At 46.6% G+C, this 25206-nt stretch overlaps 1 protein-coding gene across 1 annotated transcript in view; it reads right to left on the bottom strand.

Annotated features, from left to right (window-relative positions):
- Nucleotides 1–5191: 5191 nt before the first annotated feature.
- Nucleotides 5192–25206, bottom strand: part of ADAMTS12 (ADAM metallopeptidase with thrombospondin type 1 motif 12) — a 609414-nt gene continuing 589399 nt past the window's right edge. Inside the window, exon 26 of the mRNA XM_073543900.1 lies at nucleotides 5192–6290. Coding sequence (XP_073400001.1) covers nucleotides 6103–6290 — 188 coding nt within the window. The 3' untranslated portion in view covers nucleotides 5192–6102. The remainder of the gene's footprint in view (nucleotides 6291–25206) is intronic.

Below are 25206 nucleotides of genomic sequence, written 5' to 3' on the forward strand. Positions count from 1 at the left end.
GTGTGATTTTACTGTATAGCGCACTGAATCTCCGGCTTTTCTAAAAGACACCGGGTGCGTATTTCTCGCAAGTCACGGCTGTAGTACGCTGACAATCGGAGCATGCTGCGATTGGCACGCAAATATACGCAAGAAAAATACGGCTGTTGGGAGCTGCCCCATAGAGAATCATTGGTCCGTGAGCAATGCGTTTTTTTAACGCCTCTCACTCGTCCGTATTCCTCTCTAGTGTGACGCCGGCCTAATTCTGAGAGTCTCCAAGACTTTGCATCAGAGTTGCCCGGCCCTGTTACCAGATTGTGCCTGTAGAGCCCCTCCGTCACACAACACATTGGTATAACAAGTGTAAGATGATAGGACGGGCCCCCCTACAGACTGTGCATTAGGACCCTGGAAGCTTCCAGTTACTCACTGCAGATAACGGTCACTTATAAATGAAAGGAAGAAAGCAACATAACATAACCAGCAGCATCGGGATTGTGGGAGCAACAATCGTCTCTGATAACACAGAAAAGTTCCCAGTTAGCACCATTTTATAATTAGCACCACATCAGCTGAAGTCATTAACACAAAAATAAATTACAGAAGTTCATAAGAAAATGTGGAAGCACGGAATCCCTGATGTAAAAGGGCTCATTATATCAGCACCTACAGGCGCAGCACCTGGCGATAATTAGTACCTGAGGAAGACCACACTGCAATACCAGCTATAGCTACATTACATGTACTGTAAGTATCTTACTATCGCAGATTTTACAGATGTACCGGGAGATCTCACTTATTTCCATGTGTAAACTATAATACTTGTATAAGGGGAGACCACGTCTTCCAGGGAGCAGCAGTGCAGCTGATGTTTTCATAATGACCACAGCACAGCTTTCTCTTTGCTGGTTGCAGTCACATGCCCACATTGCAGCTGCACCTTCACCCATACATTGTATAGAGCAGAGTTGGTCACATGGCTGCTGTAAGTAATACATCTAGAAGTTCGGCCAGCACCATGGTAGGGGTTGTTCAAAAATGACAAATTTCTGATAGCTGATTGGCTGTGAAGAATCAAACTTTTCTTTCCAAAATGATTCATGTGTATGTCTTAGAAAGATAATCCCTCAATCTCCTTCCATCAAATCGACAGAGCTCAAACCCTCACTACATCTCAAAAATGGCCTCATGTAACAAGTCAGATCTAAAGGAGGTTTGCTGAGATTGAACAAACTTCGAGGAGAGCTAATTGGCATATTTTTTTTCCCATGGACCATTGCCTCTAAGTCTCTATACACCATCTAGATTTCTTCAATAAGAATGAGAACAGCTCTACCCCAAGAACACATTTTATTTAAATAGTAACCACCATTTTTATCTTATTAATAATATACAAAAAACAAGCAACTTTGCAATATATTTTATTAGAGAAATCTGCTTCTTTCTCTATGAATTCAAGGCTGAAAAAAGATCTTCAGTGAGGACAGATTTTTCTATTACTGAGATAGGAGAGAACATTTGGTGCTTGTAAAATTCTATGGAAGGGGAGGAGCTAACAGGTAGACACAGACATTCTACTGCTAGTTCTCCAGAAACAACAGTTCCACTTTTTTGCCATAGATTTAAAGCGTAGCTGTTATTTCAGGAGAACTAGCAGTAGAATGTCTGTTTCGGCCTCTAGCTCCTCCCCTCTACATATAATTTTATAAGCACCAACTGTCATCTCCTAGCTCATTAATAGGAAAGTCTGTTCCCTGAAGCCACATTTTACCCATAGATTGAGAATTTTAAGAATGAATGATTAGCCCTAGCAGAGAAAGAAGCAGATTCCTCTGATAAGATATATTACAAAGTTTCTTATTTTCATGTATACTATAGATTTATGTAAAAAAAAAATGTAGAAGATGGTTACTGTTTACACCCAATTAAAAAGAGAAGATAGCTACTTCCTCCCTTATAGGGGTTGTCCACTATTGTAAAAAAAAACATACCTCCTCGAGCGGTGCAACCCTGAGCCCTGTGACTCCTTGTACCGTGTCACTGCATTCTGTTAGTGGCCGCTGATAACTTGCAGCCTTCATACCTCTGTCATGAGGTTGCCAAGGAACACAGGGCTCAGAGAGGAGGAGCAGAGACTGAGGCTGATATCCACAGAACTCAGCCTTTAGGTGACTTTACACCTCCCAATTTACAGCATTAAAAATTTATTAGCTGGTTTATAAAGGCAAACCATGCATAACGATGTGCATTAAACCATCTGCATTTGTAATAAATTGTTTTGCCATTGTTCTCGGCAGCTCGAGTCCTTTTTACATAGGATGATGTGCTGCTGAGAACAATGATATTTTGTGCAGCAGAAAGAATAATTTCATGCGACGGTGATCCTGAAACTAGAGTTCCTAGGAACACCCATTGCAGTGTAAATGCACCTTCAGTCTCTGCTGTCAATCAAGCAGCTGGGACAGGGAAAACTAAGGAGAAGTCATGGACTGCAAGTGAACTTGTAACTGCCAGCGCACTTGCAGTCTAATTTTCTAAATTACATAAAGATAAAAATAAGAATTTTCCTGCAGTGAAGCAACAGATTGAGAAGATAAAGGTCTTGTTCTAATCGGTGTGTCACAACCTCTGGTTTCCCCTCTAAACCACTGCTGACAAAATGTATTTAAAGTGTTCTCCTGGATAAGTAAAACATGGCTGCTTTCACCCAGAAATATCTTCCATGTGTTCTTTAATGGAGCTGTGCTGCAATACCTGATGCAAAATAACTGGGGTGGCGCTGTCTCTGGAAGAAGAAAACTATGTTTTTCTAGACCCGAATAATCCCTTTAAACAGCCCTTTAATAATATGTGAAAAAGTTGTCATGGGGCCATGAACGCTACCTGATGTCTATGACTGTCATCTGACACATTACCGCCTCTGATTATTACGGTAGTTACAGATGTCGCATTGATGGACATTTATAGTAATAGTTCCCATAATTCTGAGATCAGATATTCGACCGTCTCTCCACTATCTCTTTTTTATTTTATTTACTTTTTTAAAACGGTCCCAAATTTTTAAAAAAACACAATTTTTTTTTTTATATATTTGTACAAAAAAATTCAAAATGAGCTCAATGTCTAAAGGAACATCCCAGTTTAATAAAAATTAGAAATGTGACGCAATGCTCTTACTTTTTGGTATCAATAGTTTTAAGCTCTGTATTCGCTGTCATTAGCATCCATTATTGATTACATCCAATGGATAAATATTGATGCTAAATGCCTTCATGTTTTTCTTTTTGCAGCATTTTATAGTGTGAGCAGTGCTGGAGAGCAGCTCTCTCTTCCCCTTTCCCAGTGAGAAATCCCAGCAGAAGCTAAAACAGCGATGGCGGCTGGATTAGCGCATACAGCAGCATGTAAATCATTGATTGTCTCTCTCTGCAAATGCTACTTATCATTTTCCAAGCTTCACGTGATTACGTTCAGCAAAATCATATGAAACAATTCACCAAATTCAGCTTCAGATGTTTTGCAACTATACTATTGACTACTTAAAAAACTACTGCAATATATTGGGCAAATATACAGTCATATGTTAAAGTTTGGGCACCCCTATTAATGTTAACCTTTTTTCTTTATAACAATTTTGGTTTTTGCAACAGCTATTTCAGTTTCATATATCTAATAACTGATGGACTCAGTTATATTTCTGGATTAAAATGAGGTTTATTGTACTAACAGAAAATGTGCAATCTGCATTTAAACAAAATTTGACCGGTGCAAAAGTATGGGCACCTCAACATAAAAGTGACATTAATATTTCGTAGATCCTCCTTTTGCAAAAATAACAGCCTCTAGTAGCTTCCTGTAGCTATTAATGAGTTCCTGGATCCTGGATGAAGGTATTTGTGACCATTCCTGTTTACAAGACAATTCCAGTTCAGTTAAGTTTGATGGTCACCGAGCATGGACATCCCGCTTCAAATCATCCCACAGATGTTCAATGATATTCAGGTCTGGAGACTGGGATGGCCATTCCAGAACATTGTAATTGTTCCTCTGCATGAATGCCTGAGTAGATTTGGAGCGGTGTTTTGGATCATTGTCTTGCTGAAATATCCATCCCCTGCGTAACTTCAACTTCGTCACTGATTCTTGCACATTATTGTCAAGAATCTGCTGATACTGAGTTGAATCCATGCGACCCTCAACTTTAGCAAGATTCCCGGTGCCGGCATTGGCCACACAGCCCCAAAGCAAGATGGAACCGCCACCAAATTTTACTGTGGGTAGCAAGTGTTTTTCTTGGAATGCTGTGTTTTTTAGCCTCCATGCATAACGCCTTTTTGTATGACCAAACAACTCAATCTTTGTTTCATCAGTCCACAGGACCTTCTTCCAAAATGTAACTGGCTTGTCCAAATGTGCTTTTGCATACCCCAGGCGACTCTGTTTGTGGCGTGCTTGCAGAAACGGCTTCTTTTGCATCACTCTCCCATACAGCTTCTCCTTGTGCAAAGTGCGCTGTATTGTTAACCGATGCACAGTGACACCATCTGCAGCAAGATGCTGCTGCAGGTCTTTGGAGGTGGTCTGTGGATTGTCCTTGACTGTTCTCACCATTCTTCTTCTCTGCCTTTCTGATATTTTTCTTGGCCTGCCACTTCTGGGCTTAACAAGAACTGTACCTGTGTTCTTCCATTTCCTTACTATGTTCCTCACAGTGGAAACTGACAGGTTAAATCTCTGAGACAGCTTTTTGTATCCTTCCCCTGAAAAGCTATGTTGAATAATCTTTGTTTTCAGATCATTTGAGAGTTGTTTTGAGGAGCCCATGATGCCACTCTTCATAGGAGAAGCAAATAGGAGAACTACTTGCAAGTGGCCACCTTAAATACCTTTTCTTATGATTTGATACACCTGGCTATGAAGTTCAAAGCTCAATGAGGTTACAAAACCAATTTAGTGCTTCAGGAAGTCAGTAAAAAGTAGTTAGGAGTGTTCAAATCAAGAAAATGATAAGGGTGCCGAAATACTTTTGCACCGGTCAAATTTTGTTTAAATGCAGATTGCACATTTTCTGTTAGTACAATAAACCTCATTTTAATCCAGAAATATAACTGAGTCCATCAGTTATTAGATATATGAAACTGAAATAGCTGTTGCAAAAACCAAAATTGTTGTAAAGAAAAAAGGTTAACGTTAATAGGGGTGCCCAAACTTTAATATATGACTGTATGCCATAAAGCAAGTTGGATGTAAACGTACTTTCTTCTGGGAAGCATAATTTGCTATTGACAGGTGGTAGGAAAAAAATATTTACAATCCCCAATAAATTGATGCTTTCATATCAGTGTAGAACTTTATGTTATACAAAAATACTTTTCATTTTTTGCTGAAACCGGAAAATCCCTTTAATCTGTCCATTGACCAATCCATTTTATAGGTCCACTAGCCCTTTAGAAAATAGACCAGGGTAGGTATGTGAGAAGAAAATATACTTAATTCTTAGAATGGAACCCTTTACCTTGCTGCACATCTTATCCTTATGACAACACTTCTTGACAGTGTCGGACTGGATTGGCAAAGGCCCACCAGTAACACTGACTCGTGGGGCCCTCTGTTCAGCTACATGCAAAATAACCTGATCCTAGTACATCCTAGCTTGTTTAACTATTGATTAAATTATACCTTTTTTTAGTAAATTGGGAATCAAGTGTAATAGCACTTCTCATTAGTACTCCTTGACAGGCCTACCAGAGGATTCTCCTGTCCTCCGATGGGCCAGTCCGAGCCTGCTTCCTGATTCTAAGTTGACATTGAGCATGCAGTGTTGTCATAGGGAAAAGTAGAGAAGAAGTTCTGCACGGAAATGCAAAATCTGGACTTTACATATTTTTTTAACACACTAAAGCATAAATGGGCACAGATCTAATGATCTAATATAAAGCTGCAATCAGGCAGGAGCTTTACAAATGAGAGTTTCTTGAACAGTGAAGTTTTTCCTTTCTGGACATCCTGATTGTGACCACACCTACTGGCAAGAATCGGAATTGCACCCCAGTTCGGAAAAAAAAATCTGCATCAGTTCCTGGATTGTAGGTGTTGCAGCGCCGGATTAGTCATTATTAGTTATGGCTGAACATGGTACAGTAATGGATTTGATGGAAACAATGGCTCAGCCTCCGGGGGGGGAAAATCTTCATTTCTTGCACACGTGACGCAGCACTGAGACTGGATGCCTTTCAGAGAACACTTCCCAACAGATTTCACAGTATTGCAGAAGTTAATTGACAGCTTGTCTTTTTTGCAGGATAGATCTGTGCGAAGGAAGACAGAAGAGAAAGATCAGAAAGGAAATAAATGTGGAAGATCGACCAAACAGAGAACTAACAGGCACAGCTATAACATACATACAGTATACGATATGGAGAGAAGTATAAGACACATGTCCGAATCTATGAATTCCCATTCCTCATTCAGCCCATCACCCCCTGCGTATAATTTCGACCCCTCGCCAATGCGGTCTGGTCACTTCAATTCCAGTGAAGAGTGTTATATGTTAATGTTTCAGCACAAGACATTGTGGACAATTGTAGCTTCAGCTTTGTGTGAACAGTTTGGAGAAGACCCTTTTCTGTTCCCCATAGCAGTGCCCAGTGCACAAGGTGGCCACCTGAAACAAGTATATTACTAACTTTTTATATCAGGTATATGATTTTCTTGATACCTGGTATGGCAATAGAACCTGGTCTGCAAGGTCTACAGCCCTATGTATTTGTTGTAGTCAATAGCTGACATGGGCTTTTGCTTTGGAGTATTGGATCCTAGTTCTACAGTGGCCCTTGTGACATCTGTGTGGAACAAGCTGAGAATGAAAATATCTTTTTTATCCTTATACATGAGGACAAGCAGTTCTCTATTGCGTACAGCCCCTGACCGCCCGTTTTAAAACCTTTCGTTTGACCAATGATCGTGGAAACCCCTGACGGTTTTTACGAATGATCCCACAAGCCCCTATATTGAATTCAACCAGTCTTATAAAAAGGTGTAGTAAATGTCCATTTGTAAAAATGGATTTATCCGTTCCCCAACGATTTTTCCAAAAGCCCCCAGTTAAGTAGGACATGCTGGTGGGTTTACAATACGATACACTTTATTGATCCCGAGGGAAATTATGGTATCACAGCAGCGTTACAACAGCATTACAAACAAAACATTACGAACAGCATTAATACATTACAAACAGCATTACATAGAGTAATTACTAGACACAGATCCTGCGCATGACTAACCAGAATACGTAACCAACAAAGGTACACAAGTCTCTGATCCTTTACATTAGTGCGCCGGCCCTAGGTCATAGCCATCTTTCACCCTTAGTGAATTGGTATACATCCTCAATTCCCCATAGCAGTAGGCACAAACGATTTCCTGAATTTCTCCTTCTTGCACCTTAGTAGGATTAGTCGGCTGCTGAATGTGCTCTTCTGATTCAAGAACAGCCCGTATAGTGGGTGCGTATTATTGTTCATTATAGCCCTGCACTTCTTCTGAATCCTGTCTTCCACTACCTCCTCAAAAGAGTCAAGATGGAGGCCAACAGCTGCACTTGCCTTCTTGATAAGTTTGTTGAGCTTATTGGCGTCAGCTACTCGCACACTACTGCCCCAGCAAATGAGAGCAAAAAAGATAGCGCTTGCTACAACAGACTGGTAGAACATTTCCAGCATTTTACTGCACACATTGAACGACCTGAGCTTCCGCAGAAAGTACAGTCTGCTCATTCCCTTCTTGTGAATCTTCTCCGTGTGACACCTCCAATCAAGTTTGCTGTCAAGGTGAACCCCCAAATATTTGTAGGTCTCAACCATCTCCACTTCCTGGCCAAGAATAGTGATCGGTAAGTAGTCATCTTTTTCACTTCTATAACTCACCACCATCTCCTTGGTTTTCTTTACATTTAGTTCTAGACAGTCTGGCACCAATCCACAAAGTCAGAAACCACCATTCTATATTCCTCCTCACCCTGGTCCCCCCATAATGCCCCCTACAATCACTGAGTCATCTGAGAATTTTTGGAGGTGACAGAAATCGGATTAATACTGAAAGTCAGCTGTATACAATGTGAAGAGGAAGGGCGACAGCACTGTACCCTGAGGGGCTCCCACACTGCTCTGTACACTGCCAGATACCACCTCCCCCATCCTTACAAACTGCGGCCTGTCCGTCAGGTAGTCACTTATCCAGTTCACCATCCCCTCATCCACTGCCATATCAGTCAACTTATTTCGTAATACGGTATTGAAAGCACTAGAGAAGTAAAAGAACATGGCGCGCACTGCAGTTCCATCATTGTCCAAGAATGAATGTATTGTATGTAGCAGAGACACTACAGCATCATCCACCCCCAATCTCTGCTGGTTTAGGTGGCTATCTTTCCCTTCAATGAATATGAAAAGCTGATGTATACCCTGTTGAACTCTCGCACATTTTATAGAGTTTAATTTGGAGCCTTGCCCTCTTAGATGGAATAAATTGCTTGAGGTGCAGTCTTCCTTTGAATTTTACAAGGGACTCATTAATACAAATGTTTTGTGTTGGGGTGTAGAGCCTTAAACACATTTCTGTCAACTCTTCGATGATGGGTCTGATTTTATATGTTCTGTCATGTTCTGGGGCATTTCTGGGCAGGCACTGATTATTATCGCTAAAATGTCAAATTCTCATGAGCATTTCATAGCGAATCTTAACAAGAACGACAGAAACCATACAGGTGGTTCAAACAGGGAAGTTGGACCAGTAGGACCGGATGCTCGTTTCTTTAACAAGCCCTATGGCAAATGTAAGTCCTAAAAAATATTTTCATTTCAGGAAGATTAGTTGTCGTTCATAAATCTGACCTAGCATAATAGGATCGCAGATTCTGATGGATAAATTGGGAAGCATATAAATTTGTTTGCAAGACAACATGTTCTAGCAACTTGTCATTAACAAATTAAAAAAGTGAACTGGTCCAAAATCTTCCACCTCCACATTTATACCAGGAATGGCAATACAATCAAGGATGAATGGAGTAGCCGAATGTAAAGCCTTCAATCTGGGAAATGCTACATCAAATGACAAAACACCTTATGCATTGGCATGCGCCAATTCACTAGTACTGGGGACTGTGCCTGTACTGGGCAGTGTTCCCCGATTTGGATATTTTTCTCCGGTTGGGCCATTTCCCTCTCTTCTACTAGTCCTTGTTGTTTTTATGGATGACCCAGAATGACTGCTCAGAATGAATCAGCCCAGAACTACACGGAAGGACCTGGTCAATGACCTGAAGCTTGGACCACAGTCTCAAACAATACCGTGAATAACACACTACATTGTCGTGGAATAAAATCCTGCAGGGCACATAAGGAAATGTTAATTTGGTGTTGGGCAGCCATAGGCCTCAGGGGAAGAGATTACCAGGCCCTGGTAGAACCAGTGTACTCTGATAGTATGCCCACTGTCTTGACAGCCAGAGGGGTAGTCGATCTCCGCAAGAGGAGGGTACCTGTACACATCTTAAATGGTGGGGAGGAGGAGGTAAAACTACCCCGGTATGCCACTGTTGCTAAGCTGTTCACTGCCAATAACAAAGCAATCCAGACAGCAGAACCCTTGGTCTCGTCCGACCAGGCGGAGGACAATGGCTCTGCAGAACAGCTAGAGGATTGGAGTCAGAAGGTGCACATAGGCACTGACCACCCCTTCACACCAAAGGAATGGGGTTTACCGGGTGGTTCAACAGTATGAACGGGTATTCAGCAAACACCCTTTAGACTTTGGGCAGGTAAAAGGGGTCCAACATCATATCCCCACTGGAAATCATCCGCCCATTAAAGAGAGGTTCTGGCCTGTACCCCAGTTCACTATCAATGTGCCAAGAGTATGTTGCGGGAGATGAAGGAGGCTGGAGTGATCAGAGACAGTTGTAGCCCCTGGGCAGCTCCGTTAGTCCTCGTTAGAAAGATGGCACAATGAGGATGTGTGTTGACTACCAGCGAATTAACAGCATTACCCACAAGGACGCCTATCCGTTACCTAAGACAGAGGAATCACTCGCTGCACTGAGAACCGCCAACTATTTCTCTACCTTGGATCTCACCAGTGGGTTGGCAGGTTCCCGTGGCAGAGGCAGACAAAGAGAAGACCACATTTGCGACACCAATGGGCCTCTCAGAATTCAACTATATGCCGTTTGGGTATTTGCAACACGCCAGGATCGTTCCAGAGGTTGATGGAGTGTTGCCTCGGACACAAGAACTTCGAGACAGTTCTGTTGTACCTAGATTCTGTCATTGTCTTCTCCAAGACCTACTAAGACCATTTGAAGCACCTGGCAGAGGTGTTCGAGGCCCTGTCCAACTTTGGCCTGAAAGTGAAACCGTCCAAATGCCACCTCCTGAAGCCCAAGTTGCAGTACCTAGGCCACGTAGTGAGTTTGGAAGGCGTGGGGCCAGACCCCGACAAAGTCACTGTTATCCGGGACTGGCAGAGGCCCAGCAACATTCACAAAATACGTCAGTTCCTCGTGTTGCTAGGCTACTACCAAAGGGTTCATCAAGGGTTTTACTGAAATAGCCGCACGTCCCTGGAAGAAGCTGGCGGCGAAAAGCGCGTCGGGGTGAGGGGACGCTAGGAGCACCAATATCCACCTCCGGTAATTATGCCTTTATACAGGCTTCTGGCCTATATTAGTTAATTGTTTAACTGCGGTCACACTTGGGGTATTTTGGGACTGTTCCTCCCCGTCTGTGCCCCTACCTATAGTATCATTATGCACTTGAGGATAATTTTGTGATATATAGGCCAGGCCATTTAGGTGACTAGGATTGTTTCACTTCAGCTATTTATTGAACCACATGTTCACGGGGTTAATAATAATTTCTTGCTCCTTGTTATTTGTATGAGATTAATGTTTGGATATTGCATTTTGATTTTTCATACTATGAGGATAATTGGTTGTACATGAACAACATTATGTAAATCCCTGGATTGCAGTTTATAATTGTGGATTGCTGATTTGTCCTATTAGGATTATTATAAAGGTGTGCTCTTGCGTCCCCATATACGGCATTTTGCTTTTTATATTTATGTTGTATTTTTTAATTAAAGCATGTAATAAAATTGTTTTTATTCATTTTGGGATCTCTTCTTAGTCCTGTGTTTATATACACTGGATAGTTTGTTACTATTATGTGAAGTGCCCTTAGTTATTAGTTGGACACATGTTGATTTTGAAATAGCCGCACCTCTGCAAAACTTTCTCGTGGGCCAGCCCAAGAAGGCCAGGAAGAAGAGTCCAACGTTTGATTGGATTGACACACTAGAAAGATCCTTCACTCGGTTGAAGTTGGCTCTTACGGTGGATGAAGTCCTGGCCTACCCAGACTATGACCAACCATTTATACTGTATACAGATGCCAGCAATGTGAGATTGGAAGCAGTGCTGTCCCAAGTGCAGAAAGGCAGAGAAAGAGTAATCTCCTACGCCAGCAGGAAGCTTCATCCCACTGAAAGAAACCCTGACAACTAGAGCTCCTTTAATCTGGAGTTTCTCGCCATAGTCTGGGCTGTGACCGAGCGATCCAAACACTACCTGGCTTTGGTGAAGTTTACAATTTTCACAGACAACAATCCGCTGACTCACATGGAAACCGCAAAGCTAGGTGCGCTGGAGCAGCGATAGATGGCCCGGCTGTCCAACTACGAGTTTACCATCAAGTACCGGGTGGGGCATAAGAACGCCAATGCTGATGCGCTGTCCAGAATTCCCAACTTACCAGATGGGGAAGAAGATCAGGAAGAGCTAGAAGAACTTGAGTTACCAGCCTTCCACCTCCCCTGAGCAGGTCAGTGTTCCCACTGTGTGAGGGACAAGCGCTATGTTATGCAGGAAGCCATGTTGAATTCAATGCTCCACCATGAGTTGGCCGAGATGCAAGATAACGACCCAGCAGTTCGCCTGGTAAAGGAGTTACTGACGCAAGCTGACTCATGCCCCGATCCGGATGCTCCACAAGAAACCCAACAGTTGTGGAAAGAAAAGGGTAGGCTGTTTATCTACGAGGGAAAGCTGTGTCAGAGGAGTGTCAATGTCCGAACTCACAAACTGGTCTGGCAGGTGGTAGTCCCGAAGCGAGATGCATCAATGGTTCTGGAAACGTACCTTGATGGAGCAGGAACCTTTAGATGGAAGGTTGGAGGTCCTACTTCGCGAGAGATTCTACTGGGTTGGTATGAGGAAGGCCAATGAATAGTGGTGCCGAAAGTGTAGACCATGCAGCCTGCGCAGGAAAGACCGTAACAGCCAGCGAGCCCCGTTACAGCCAATAATCACCAAACAGCTGCTTGAACTGGTAGCCTTTGACCACTTGAAGTTGACCCCAAGCCGTTCAGGCTATGTCTACGCCCTCACCATCGTTGACCATTACTCAAGATTCCTGGCAGTTGTGCCAGTGAAAGACCAAACAGCAAAGACAGCGGCGAAAGCATTTCAACGACACTTTTGTCGACCGCACAGTTACCCTGAACGAGTGCTTACCGACCAAGGCCCAGCCTTTGAAGCAGAAGTGTTCCAGGAGTTCTGTAACCTGTACGGCTGCAAGAAAATCAGGACAATGCCGTACCAGCCACAGACAAATGGCATGTGTAAGAAAATTAACCAAGTGGTAATTGACCTATTGAAGTGCTTGCCCCTGGAAGAGAGAAACCTTTGGCCAGAGAAGTTGCGGGATCTGGTAGATCTCTACAATCATATGCCTGTGAACTCCACCAACTGTACTCCAGCCTACTTGATGAGAGCAAGACCTGGCAAGTTACCCATTGACTTGGACATGGGAGTCTTAACACCTGAAGTAACATCACCAGATGCAGATTGGGATACACAGCGGTAGCAGCAGTACCGCAAAATGCAAGAATGCGTAGAGAAGAGTCTGGCCCAGGCAAGACAAAAGCAAGAAAGAAATTATAATCAGCACACCTCGCAGTTCCCTTGTCACCTGGAGAATGGGTACTCAAAGGAAGAGACGAGTGCACAATCTAGACGACCAATGGCAGGCTGAGCCCTATGTTGTTTTACCTTCAGACTTCAATAACACCAAGGTGTGCCTCATCAGCAAAGATGGAGGAGAAACCTCAGCAGCAGTGTCAAGAGATCATCTAAAGCTGTGCCCTGACCAACTGAAGGAAAAGATTGAAGACCGAGACATTCTTCAGCCAGTAGAAGAAGTGGAGGAAAAGATCAGCACTGTGTTAGAGTCTGTTTAGTTTGTGACTATCCGCCATTTTCTTGTGGTGTTCTGGCTGCTGGTCTTTTTCCTCTGGTGCTGGGTTTATCTTGGGTCAGGTGATTGTATCACTCTTTATTATCCAGCACCTGTCTCCCAGTCCTTACTGGACAACAGTGTTAATCCGCTTGAGTTCTGGCTTGGTGCTTTGCTTTGCCTTCTGTGTGCTTTAATTTGTGCAGTGCTTGGACCTCTGGTTCTGCTAGTCTTAGTTTCTGTTTTCATTTGGTTTCTGCAGCTTTCTCTGTGTTTTCTATTAGGAGGTGACCCGTTTTTGTACCCAGTCCTTAGATCTTTCAGGGACCTCCCTCCCCCATCTATAGGTCTTTGCTTGAGATTAACCTAGGATCGTCGGTGGGTCTATTCGCAAGGAATGGGTCGCCCACTCCATCGTAGGGTATCAGCCTAGTCATAGTGCAGGGTCAGTTTTTCCCCTTCTACCCTAGTCCTGTGTTGCAGATCCTTAACACACTGTACTCGGCGAGTTCCCTTCAAATTGGACAAGAGTGAACCATGCCATAGTCGTGCCCGTCTTAACCTTTCCCCAGCTGGAAGTGCCAGAAGAGAAGCGATTCAAGACCAGGCTGAAGATCCACAAGCTCAAGTAACAGAAGCCACATCTGCAAATAAGTTTAAAAAAGTTCATAATTGCAACTGTTAAGTATATGAGCCTACAGAGACTTACTGTATGAACTTTTAACCATTCTTCTTTTCTTGATTATATGGACGAATGGATCACTGGACTCGTAGTGACCAGGATAATGATTGTAAATAGTTAGCACCGAAACTACAGAAAAAAAACCGCCTGGTGTGACCGAAGAAGTAGTCCAACCTGGTAACCACTAATGCCCTGTAGTCACACCCAGGGCCTACGTTGGGGGTTTGAGATGGGTTCCCTCATATTGTACTTTGTAGGGTGAAAAGGACACACAATTTCAGGACTTCACCAAAGTTATGTATCTGTTAAAATCCTGTAAAAAGTTATGTTTTATTTCTTTTATGTTTCCTCAGTCCAGGAGTACTGAATTGTACTAGGGGGGAATGTGGCACCCCAGGAGTTTGGTTGCCACAATGGCCTTGTCTCCCTCAGGGGGGAGTGATGTCATGCCTGGAAGCAAAGAAGGAATCCCCTTACCATGTAGTTCCAGCATACAACACACTTCCTGCTCCAGGCCAGCAGGGGGAGCTCTAAACCCGACTTCAGGGGAGCTGCTCTCTCTGGTCAGGAGGAGGAAGTTAGTGGAGAGCGTTAAAGCCCGAACAAGGTTGAGAGAGGATGTGTGGAGAGGAGCTCCATCTGAGCTCACCCCAGCTTGAGCGGCAGTGACCGGGCGCCGGAGCCCGAGGCTGTGTGGGTATGAAAGCCCCAGCAGCAGAATCCGGAGGGCAGAGGATTGCAGATCCTCTGTCCCCTACTGATACTCGACGACATAGCAGCACCTGTGAGCTGGAGATGCCAGACAGGAGCAACCCCTGAAGCAAGCTCCAGCTGCCTGTCATGCGAGTGGAGTTCTACCTAAGCATCAGACAGAAAGAGGGACTTGAATAGAGTATACAGCAGCAAGTACCTTAGAGAATAGCGCTAGAAAGGAGGCCTCACAACTCACCTGACTAGGGAAATTCCCAAATTACTTCCAGGCTGACCGGCTCCAGAAACATCTGTAACCTGAGCCCCGGACTGTACCTGCGTTGCTCAGTAAAAGGTAAAGGAAACTGCACCCTGCTGGGTCTTCTGAATCATGCCATGCACCACATTCACCATCCTCACCTTTAACATCTACATCCAAACTTCCCTGGGATATAACTCTACCTGTGGAGAGCTCAACCATCTCTGCTGCCCTGTCACCATCCCAGAGGATCTGCATAGCAGCGTCGGTCCCCTGACCGAATACCACAGGTGGCATCACGAACACGTCTTATCCCTTTTTCACTATACCTTTTATTGGACGCCCAGGGCCACTGCTGCTATGACACTTCCTCTTTAAAAAGCTGCCCGGTACCGAGTATCCCCACTGCCCTGGCGGGCGATCCACTTGTCCCTGGAATCACAGGCTCTGCTTCCTTCACCTCGGTCCTCTGCCCACTGTTGTGCTCCACGTCGGATTTTGCAGGTTGCCCGGCATGGCTCAGTGACTTCATCCCACTAGTCCTACTAAAAAGTCATCAGGGCACACACCTGTGTTTTGGGATCCAGTCTCAAGACTTTAGTTTAGTGTACCGCACTTCTTGTGTACACCATGCCTAATCTGCTTAATTCCCTGCTGACTTCCACTTTATCCGTCCTGCTGCTCCCATGATTCCTGAGTATGCCACGTTCTTGCTCGCCACGTGCCATCCTGCCGGCTGCACCAATGCCCGGGCCCGTGTACCCACCCGGGCCTGAGGCTTTGTGGGTCCACTTCACAGGGTGAGCTTGACAAATATGATGTGTGACTCTGTATTTCAGACCCCACAATATCTTGGTAGACCCCCATTATTTTGGCTGTTGGTTCTACATCTACATGCTCAGCTTAGGCATTTTTGACCCTCTATAACGTAAATGTATACCTATAGTTGAATGGATGATGAAAGAACCCAGAGGGATGGGGAAGTTTACCTTGAAGAGTGAAGAATAGCCTTCCTTATAATGGAAGAACACATCCTGTAAAGCGCTGCCTTGAATGATTTCCAAGAAGCTGCCTTTTCTCATCACAAGTACCAAAGCGTTTGTGTGCCGAAGCTGTCACATCTACCTATTCAGATCTGCATTTCTTCCAAGGTTAATAAAACACAGTAGTAACAAAGTTTTAAAGTTGAAGAACAGTGTTAAGGCCGCTGGTTGATGGTGGATGATGAGAGTCAGTTCTATTTTCAGTTGTACAATTAGTTTCCGCCAAGGTTTGAAGGAAAATACTAATTTTTGTGTTCACAATAGCGCCCCTAATGGCCGTGCGTGAGTTTGCAGCTTAGTCAAGTGACATGCACAAATGCAAACTGCAATTATTTTGGGCGCCCTCTTTTTTAGAGAAAATTATTGTCCCCCCTATTATGCTTTTCATTAAGGACGATCAAAAAGACAAAAGTGACTGTAACAGAAGAAACGACACATCGGAGGGGAGGCGAACCTATTTGACCAAGCCTCAGGCAGAAAGACTGTTCCCACTGCTGTAGCAACACTACTTATCTGGGTCTGGACGCTGGGGCTCAGACTAAATGATGCAGCAGCCCAGCGACCTGAACATGGACGCTCCCTGCAAGCTTTCCTCTACACGCTGGAGCAGATAAGGGCATGGAAATTGCTCATGTGCAGATGTAATTCATCCTCCGAAAGAATGTTCTGCTCTGTAGCACACAACTTATACAGCAGCTCCAGTCATAATTTTCTTTCTACCGGTGTGTTGCTGCCATTGAAATAAATGGATATTCTGAAAATACTAGCTCCTAAGATAACCATGGGGGCTGTCATGTGGTTGTATAACTCTTTCTTTGCAGACATAGAGTTGTGACTACTGCTAGACTAAAGGTACTGTCACACTTAGCGATGTACCAGCGATCCCGACCAGCGATATGACGCGGTCAGGATCGCTGGTACATCGCTAAGTGGTCGCTAGTGAGCTGCCACACAGGCAGATCTCACCAGCGACATCGCAGGGGTCGGGGGTCGCTACTTACCTGTCACACCAGGCGATCCTGCGTCCTCCCGCCCGGCTCCACGCGTCGCTCGTCGTCACAGCAGGAAGCGCCGCAGGAAGCTGACGACGAAAAACGGTCCTGAACGTTCTCGCGCGATCAGCGATAACCAGCGGGGGAGCGGGTTGTAGATAAGTATCAGACACAGCGATATCGCTAGCAATATCGCTATAACGTCACAAGTTATAGTGATATTGCTAGCGATATCGCTTAGTGTGACAGGCCCTTTAAAGAATTTTTCTGATTTTTTATAAAGCTTACAGAGAGTAGGGATCATTACTGAAAAAGTAAATAAACAATAGGTGATAGAAGTGATGGCATCCCCACCATCAGTCACCTGACTGCTGGGGACACTGATTGGCTGCCGTGGGCAGTAGACTGATGGTCGGGAAGTCATCCCTTCCAGTCTTGTCAGGGACCGTCAAGGAAGCTGCACTCAAGCGGTTGGTGGGCACCAGAAGAAGATGTTGTTTCTTTCATTTTGAAGGTTCACTAGCCAACATCTTTAATAAAATGTTCAGATGCCAGACCAGGGGGTTTACAGCCACTCTACATGAAACTCACTGATACCCTGTTATTGTATCACACTGGTGATGGTAGTGAGTTGTGATTGCCATTAACTGTGGCATTTGAGGGGATAATCTGCAGCGATCAGAGCTAACTCTGATTGCTGCACCTGGAGGTAGGTAGCTCAGCTCTCGAGCTTGCACTATATAAGTCCCAAGTACATCCATATTGTGGTGTAATGACTACTGTGTCCGCTAGGGGGCGCTGTGTGGATGTCCCAAGAGAGAGGATGAGTGGCAGAATACTGAGTGGCCATTGTGTATCTCAAAGTGGGTGGCTTTGAGATGAAGGCTTGGGCATATGCTGATCAGCAGAGCTGAGCTCTCGTGCCTTTGTGTTAGGGTGAAGCCTTCAGGCAGCTGGAGAGATGGGCGGGTTCTAGCTGCCTACAAATCCACCCAGGGGTGTGTCTGATAACACCTATAGGAAAAAGCTATGTGTGTGAAGGACCTGTGATGAGGTCATAGCCATGTGACCCAGTGGGCGTGGCTACGGACCATATAACGTAGCCAGGGTAGGTCACAAGGGAGAATGCAGGGACCTGGTTGGTCCAGAGCGGAAGGTCCCGTGAGGAGAGTTGTCTCCTGGATCACAGCAAGAGAGGTGGCTGTGAGCAATGGCGATGTGTGCCTGAGAGCTCCCTGGAGGGGATATCTGCAGCCTGGGGGAAAGCAACCCTGAGAGAACCCTGACAGGTGAGATAACACTGGGGGCTGAATAGCCTGCTTAATGGACGCTATGCTGACATATCCTGTAATGTTGTGTATTGCTGCCATGGTTTATGAGAATGAATAAACCGCAAGGACTATGATATGGTTTTATGGAAAAACCCGGGCTGGATTGGATTGTGTGGCTGCCAAGCGAGTGTCCCCCAACCTTGAATGACAGCGCTACCTCACAAAGGGTGGAGAAGGCTATGGGCAGTTGTGTAGCCTTGTTGCTGGGTGGGAGCAACGGATAAGGACTGCATGAATTCGGTGGCAAAGAGCAACGCTGAGCCAGGAGGGTTGACGGTTGTGGAAGCCGTGTGATGTGTTGCTGACCGGCCACGTGTGAGCAGAGCCGATGACGGCCTGCAAGTGGGGAAGCCACTGTCCGACTGTGGTGCTGGAAACCGTGGGGCGGCCTAGTGAGTAAGGCACTGTCCGGATCGGTGAGCCCAGTGCGGCCGCTTCCCCAGGAGAAAGAGACTGGCGATTGCTAGGGTGCCTCTGCGGAGAAGAGGTACCCGAGGACCTGTGTGGGCAACACAGGTATCGGACAGGTGTTCGTGTGGTACTGACCTGGGTCAGTGAGGAAGACAGTGTACCTGGAGGGTTCAGTGAGGAAAGGTCCTGGAGGGTCAGCCCTGGGAGCAAAGTCGGATCCCAGGAGCACGTGGTGTGACCTTGGACCTGGTGAGGCGCAAGTGTTGGGCAGTCTCAGGCGGAGACGGATGTCCTGAAGAGCACCCGCCGAGCCCCTGGACCTAGTGAGGCCGGTGTGTGGGGAGACCCTGGGAGGAGGGTCGCTCCCTGAATCGCACCCGGTGCGCCCTGTGTGTTGGACGGTCTCAGGTGGAGACAGGAGCGTCCCGAATAGCACACAGTCAGGACACGTGAGTTTTTTTTGTGTGGTGGTTTTTTTCTTCTTTTTTCTCGACTCAGCCTGCGGTGGCTCAGTGGGAGTCAAGAAGGTGACAAGCGGCTTGATGTGGCTCAATGGGGTCACGAAGGTGACAAGCGGCTTGATGTGGCTCAGTGGGGCCACGAAGGTGACAAGCGGCTTCCGGTGGATCGGCGGATCCACGAAGACGGCGCAGCCGGAGCTGCAGTGACACCAGCCGCTTTGTGTGTGTGAACAGCAGCCGGTGGTGCCGGGGATCGGTGACAGCAGGAGCTGTGGTGGTGCCAACAAAGACTTGTGTGGTATTGGAAAAAAAAAAAAAAGAGAAACTGTACTGTATGAACTGTGGTCTGAGAAGACAGGTATAACGGACATGGGGAGATCCCGAAAAGGGGTGGAGTCCCAAAAGGGGGCAGTGACCCAAATCGGGGTAGTAGCCCGAAAGGGGGTGGAGTCCCAAAAGGGGGCGGTGACCCAAATTGGGGTGGTAACCAAAAAAGAAGTGGATTCCCAAAAGGGGGTGGAGTCTCAGAGGGAGGCGGTAACCCAAGCTGGGGTGGTGGTCCAGAAAGGGGCCGAATTTGAAGAAATGGCAGCACTAGTTGGCTCAGTGGGTATGTCCGGGAAACTGCATTGTTCATGTATGTCATTTTCAGAATGTGGGATATTCTTTCCGAGTGATGACTGGCCGCAAGTGTGTTCCGTGATGCTACACCGGGAAGGGATCTCAGGACGGTTAGACTCAAAGAGTCAGGTGATGCTGGTAGGAACTCCTCTCACTTTCTGTCTGACTGAGAAAATGGTCCAGGTTCGCTGTGCACTTGGGGTCACAGTGAACTATGCGGTAGACAGAATAATGTTTGAGGGGCTCGAAGGCAGTGAGTATCAAAGGGGCAGTATACCATCAGATATAGTGTATGCCTTGGAGTGGGGCCTGGACTTTGTCAGGTTTGATGATATATGCCACAAGGGTGGAGACGTTCCTACTGTGGGGCTAACCTATACGAAGACGGTGACGGCTCCTGACGTGGAAAGGTCAGAGGTGGAAGTGACCGGGAAAAGGGGTATGACAGCCCAATGGACGGACCTGACATCTCGTGACAAAACTGACGCTGACCTGGTGCATAAGACGGCTGAAGTAGTCACACGGTTAGTGAGTAACTGGAGGGATGACTCAATCTTGGGGGGTGACTGTGGCTCTGAGAAAGAAAGGGAGCACAGAATAGAAGGGCTAGAGAAAGAAGTCTCTGAGCTCAAAGGCCACATGGTAATGTGGCAAGGACTGAATAAGGCCCTCAGAGAGGAGGTGGATGAATGTGTCAAACGAGAAAAAGTCCTGAGACAAACGGCTGAGCACAGGGTCGAGGAGCTCAAGAAAGAGATCTTGGAGCTCAGAGGTCACCTGGCAAAGTGTGAACAAGAACCTCAAGGAAGAGATGGAGGAACTCAGAGAAGTAGTAAAAAGTCTTCTGCGAGAGAAGTTGGCCGAAGACTTACCGCGAGTGAGCGCGAGTGAGAATAAGACAGAACTGCCAGTAGCCATCGTGGCAAAGGGTTATGAAGTGATCCCATCGTGTGAAGTTGGCGAGTTAAGAACTAAAGAAGACAGTCACCCAGTCGGGGCAACTGTAGTGAGGGAAGTGTCCGTGGTAATGCCAGAGCCTTCGGTCCAGGAAGAGAGCAAGACTACGACCTTCCAGTCTGTGATTGATGTACCAGAGGACATGCAAGAAGCCTGTGCTGAGGAAGGTGTGCATGAGGCTTTCAAAGAGGCGGTCAAAGCCTGTAAGGTGCACTGGGCACCTGAGACTCGGCAGTTGGTGATAGTATCAGCCAGAGAAGAGACATCAAACCGAGTAGCTGTCCTGAAAGAGATGCATTTGAAGTGTCTACGTGTCAAACAATTGGTTAGGCAGAGTAATGTGAAGGCTGCTCGACGCCTAGAGATAGCAAGAGAGGCTATGGATCGGCGGGGTTTGCGGAAAGAGGTAGTTCCGGTACCCAAAGCTCTGATTGGGAGAATCATTGGAAGATCTGGGAAGGTGATGCAAGACCTCGTGAATATCTCAGGTGTGGTGAGGGTGAGGATCCCTCCTGATAATGAGGGATCCTCACCAGTGAAGTGGGTAGAATTCCCATCATCGTGGTTGGCTCCATGGAGAGCCTGAGAGACTTTCGGATGCTCTTGGAGTATCGAGTGGGGTACCTGCAAGAGATTGAGCAGTTGAGGCAGGACCGCCAGCGAATTAATAAAGAAGTACGGAATACCAGGTGGCGGCCGCCTCCAACCCAAGATGTAAGGACCCGAAGGGTTCCTCCAAGTAGTGACATGGCAGGTGGCCGAAGATTGTCAGCAAGTGGCAGTTCGACAGGCCATGCGAGGCTGAGAGACGTTAGTTCCTGTGAGACGCTGAATGAGTCAGACTCAGGCCAGACAGTAGGACCGATTAAGACTGATGACCGTACCAACCGGGAGAGACGATCAGTGGGAGAATGGTCAGGTGATGAAGCGCATTCTAGGAGGGTGGTGACTAAACAGTGTCTGATGATGCAGACAGACTGCAACTGGAGGGTTAAAGACAATGACCGATATTTTGACCGCTGGAGGCAGGGGAGGCCTAACGCAGAGATGAGGCCGTATGACAGGTGGAGACGGTTCTCTCGACCTGGGGGGCAAGATGTAATGAGTGCCCGGTCTCGAGATCCTTGTGTAAGATTGTGTGTTCAACCCCACAAGTTTGAACAGAGGGGCGGGGTATGTGGTGTAATGACTACTGTGTCCGCTAGGGGGCGCTGTGTGGATGTCCCAAGAGAGAGGATGAGTGGCAGAATACTGAGTGGCCATTGTGTATCTCAAAGTGGGTGGCTTTGAGATGAAGGCTTGGTCATATGCTTATCAGCAGAGCTGATCTCTGGTGCCTTTGTGTTAGGGTGAAGCCTTCAGGCAGCTGGAGAGATGGGCGGGTTCTAGCTGCCTACAAATCCACCCAGGGGTGTGTCTGATAACACCTATAGGAAAAAGCTATGTGTGTGAAGGACCTGTGATGAGGTCATAGCCATGTGACCCAGTGGGCGTGGCTACGGACTATATAACGTAGCCAGGGTAGGTCACAAGGGTGTATGCACGGACCTGGTTGGTCCAGAGCGGAAGGTCCCATGAGGAGAGTTGTCTCCTGGATCACAGCATGAGAGGTGGCTGTGAGCAATGGCGATGTGTGCCTGAGAGCTCCCTGGAGAGGATATCTGCAGCCTGGGGGAAACAACCCTGAGAGAACCCTGACGGGTGAGATAACACTGGGGGCTGAATAGCCTGCTTAATGGACGCTATGCTGACATATCCTGTAATGTTGTGTATTGCTGCCATGGTTTATGAGAATGAATAAACCGCAAGGACTATGATATGGTTTTATGGAAAAACCCGAGCTGGATTGGATTGTGTGGCTGCCAAGCGAGTGTCCCCCAACCTTGAATGACAGCGCTACCTCACAATAAGTACATGGCCATACATCTACAGCGAATGTGGCACAGGGTTGTAAACTATTTGACATAAATGTTAGATGTTACACCCCTGTCCTGGGTCTGGGCTCTGCTCCCTTCATCCCAGTCCTCTAACCTCTCTTGTGATCCACGTTGAGCTTTGCAAGTAGTTCGGCGTGCTCCCATGTGATCATCGACTTAGGCCTATATAACGCTCACAGACACACAATTGTGTCTTGTTATTAAGACTTTTTCTGTCTGTGCACTGTGACCTGCTCAGTACCTTTATCAGGATCTCTACTACCTGCCTGCAGCCTCCAGGACCTCTGCTACCTGCCTGAGGCTTCCAGGACCTCTGCTGCCTACTTGCAGACTGTAGGACCTCTGCTGCCTGTCTGCAGCCTCCGGCACCTCTGCTTCCTGTTTGCGGCCTCCAATGCCTCTGCTGCCTGTCTGCGGCCTCCGGCGCCTTTGCTGTCTGTCTGCGGCCTCTGCTGCCTGTCTGCAGCCTCCGGCACCTCTGCTGCCTATCTGCGGCACCTCTGCGGCCTCCGGTACCTCTGCTGCCTGTCTGCGGCCTCCGGTGCCTCAGCTAACTGTCTACGGCCTCCGGCACCTCTGCTACCAGTCTGCAGCCTCCGGCCCCTCTACTGCCTGTCTGCGGCCTCCGGCACTTCTGCTACCTGTCTCCGGCACCTCTACTACTTGCTTCTGCACTCTTGTCTCTCTGTGGTCTCCCATTCCTCTACTACCGGTTTCCTGCGTGCCTCAACTGCCTGCTGCACTGATTCCTGTTGGCCACGCAGGCCTTGGGTTTTGAGGATTCACCTCACCTAGGGAGCATAACAGAATCCCAAGACCAATGAATCCCAATGGTGCACCAGTAACAGCACTGTTGTTGTGTGATATGGACGATCTGCCGGGACTGGTTAAGCAACTCGCTGTAAGTCAACGGGAGCTTGTCCAGGCAATGTGGGATCTCACAGCTCATGTGAGCGCACTCTCCCATATTACTGCAGCCTATCCACTAGCTCCTCAACAGCTGAAGCACTCTGTCTGGGAGACATCTCCACATTTTCCCACTTCTGTATGTTTTGATGGAGACATTAAGGCCCTCAGGGGCTTTGTGAACCAGCAATTTTTTTTCTAACTGGACAAAAGTGATCTACCTTTTTTCTTTGCTGTCTGGGGACCCTTTGGCGTTGCCTGCGCTATTGTGAGAGCAGAATGACCCTATAATGTAGTCCCTACTATCCTTACTTTCTGCCTTCCAGAAAGTCTTTGATGAACTGGGTGGCTATGGTTACACGCTCCGGTCATTCACTGGTCGTCTGACGGAATCACCCAGTGGGGATCATCTTGTCAGAACTGTTTCAAGATTTTGCCTCAAACACCTCAGAATTTCTGCTCTGCAGCCGCTGCCTCTAATGTTCCTGCCTCCTGTCAGGGCTCTGTGGATGGCTTCTCCAAGTTTGGGGTCAAAGAAAACCGCAGGGAAAACATAACAAGGCCTGAGTGTGTTCTTGCTTCTGCTATTATGGACTCATTTGGGAGGGGCCCTAAGAGTGGGGGTACTGTTACCCAGCTGTCCTGGGTCAGGGCTCTGCTCACTTTAGCCAGTTCCGCTAAACTCTGGTGCTCCATGTCAGGCTATGCAAGTAGCCCGGCGTGCTCCCATATAATCATCTACCTAGGCCTTCATAAGGCTTACCAAGACACACACCTGTGTCTTGGTATTAAGACTCTTTGTCTGTGTACCTGCTTACTACCTGTTTCAGGACCTCTGCTACCTGTCTGTCATCTCCAGAATCTATGATACCTGTCTGTGGTCTCCAGAACTTCTGCTACTTGTTCCCGGACTCCTGTCTGTCTGCAGTCTCCCATACCTTTACTCCCTGTTTCCCACATACCTCAACTGCCTGCTGCACTGATGCCCATGGCTGATGTGCCCACCCGGACCTTGGGCTTTGAGTATCCACCTCACTGTCGAGTCTAAAAGTAAAAAAAAAATGGTGTAGCTATAAGGGTTGCATAGTTTGCCGTAATAATCAGACATATATGTTTGCCCTGATAAAATAAATGCAGATTGATGGGTTGTTTCAAATTATATCTTTACATTTAAATGGACTTCCATTCTTCCTACTTCATTGACCAGTTTCTCAGGAATAGGCGGGTCTGTTCCACTGAGGCCTGCTTCAACAGACAATCCGCTATCCTGAGAGGTTTAGAGCGAGCGGTTACAGTGGCCGGTGCATAAAGGCGAGCTATGGACAGGCCAGGTCAACAAGGAGGGAGGACCTACTCGCGCAGCCCAAGAAGGGAGAACAGCAAGGGAATTTTGATTTAAGGGTCACTTCTACCTACAATTGCCACTGGGATTGGATCTGTGAGATTTTGAAAAGCATTGGCCGGTCTTGCGTATCGACAGCGTTCTGGCAGCAAACTTACCTCTGTCCCCACGCATGACACAGCGGACAGGGAAAAATCTGAGGGAGCACCTGGTAGAAGCCATTACGTGGCTAAACAAAAACCACTCTTTAATTCAGGTGCCCAGAAACATGGTTGTTTTCCCTGTGGTTCATGCGTAGCG

This window comes from Dendrobates tinctorius, unplaced genomic scaffold (genome assembly GCF_039654945.1).
Source record: "Dendrobates tinctorius isolate UK_male_01 unplaced genomic scaffold, ASM3965494v1 ptg000135l, whole genome shotgun sequence".
NCBI lineage: Eukaryota > Metazoa > Chordata > Amphibia > Anura > Dendrobatidae > Dendrobates > Dendrobates tinctorius.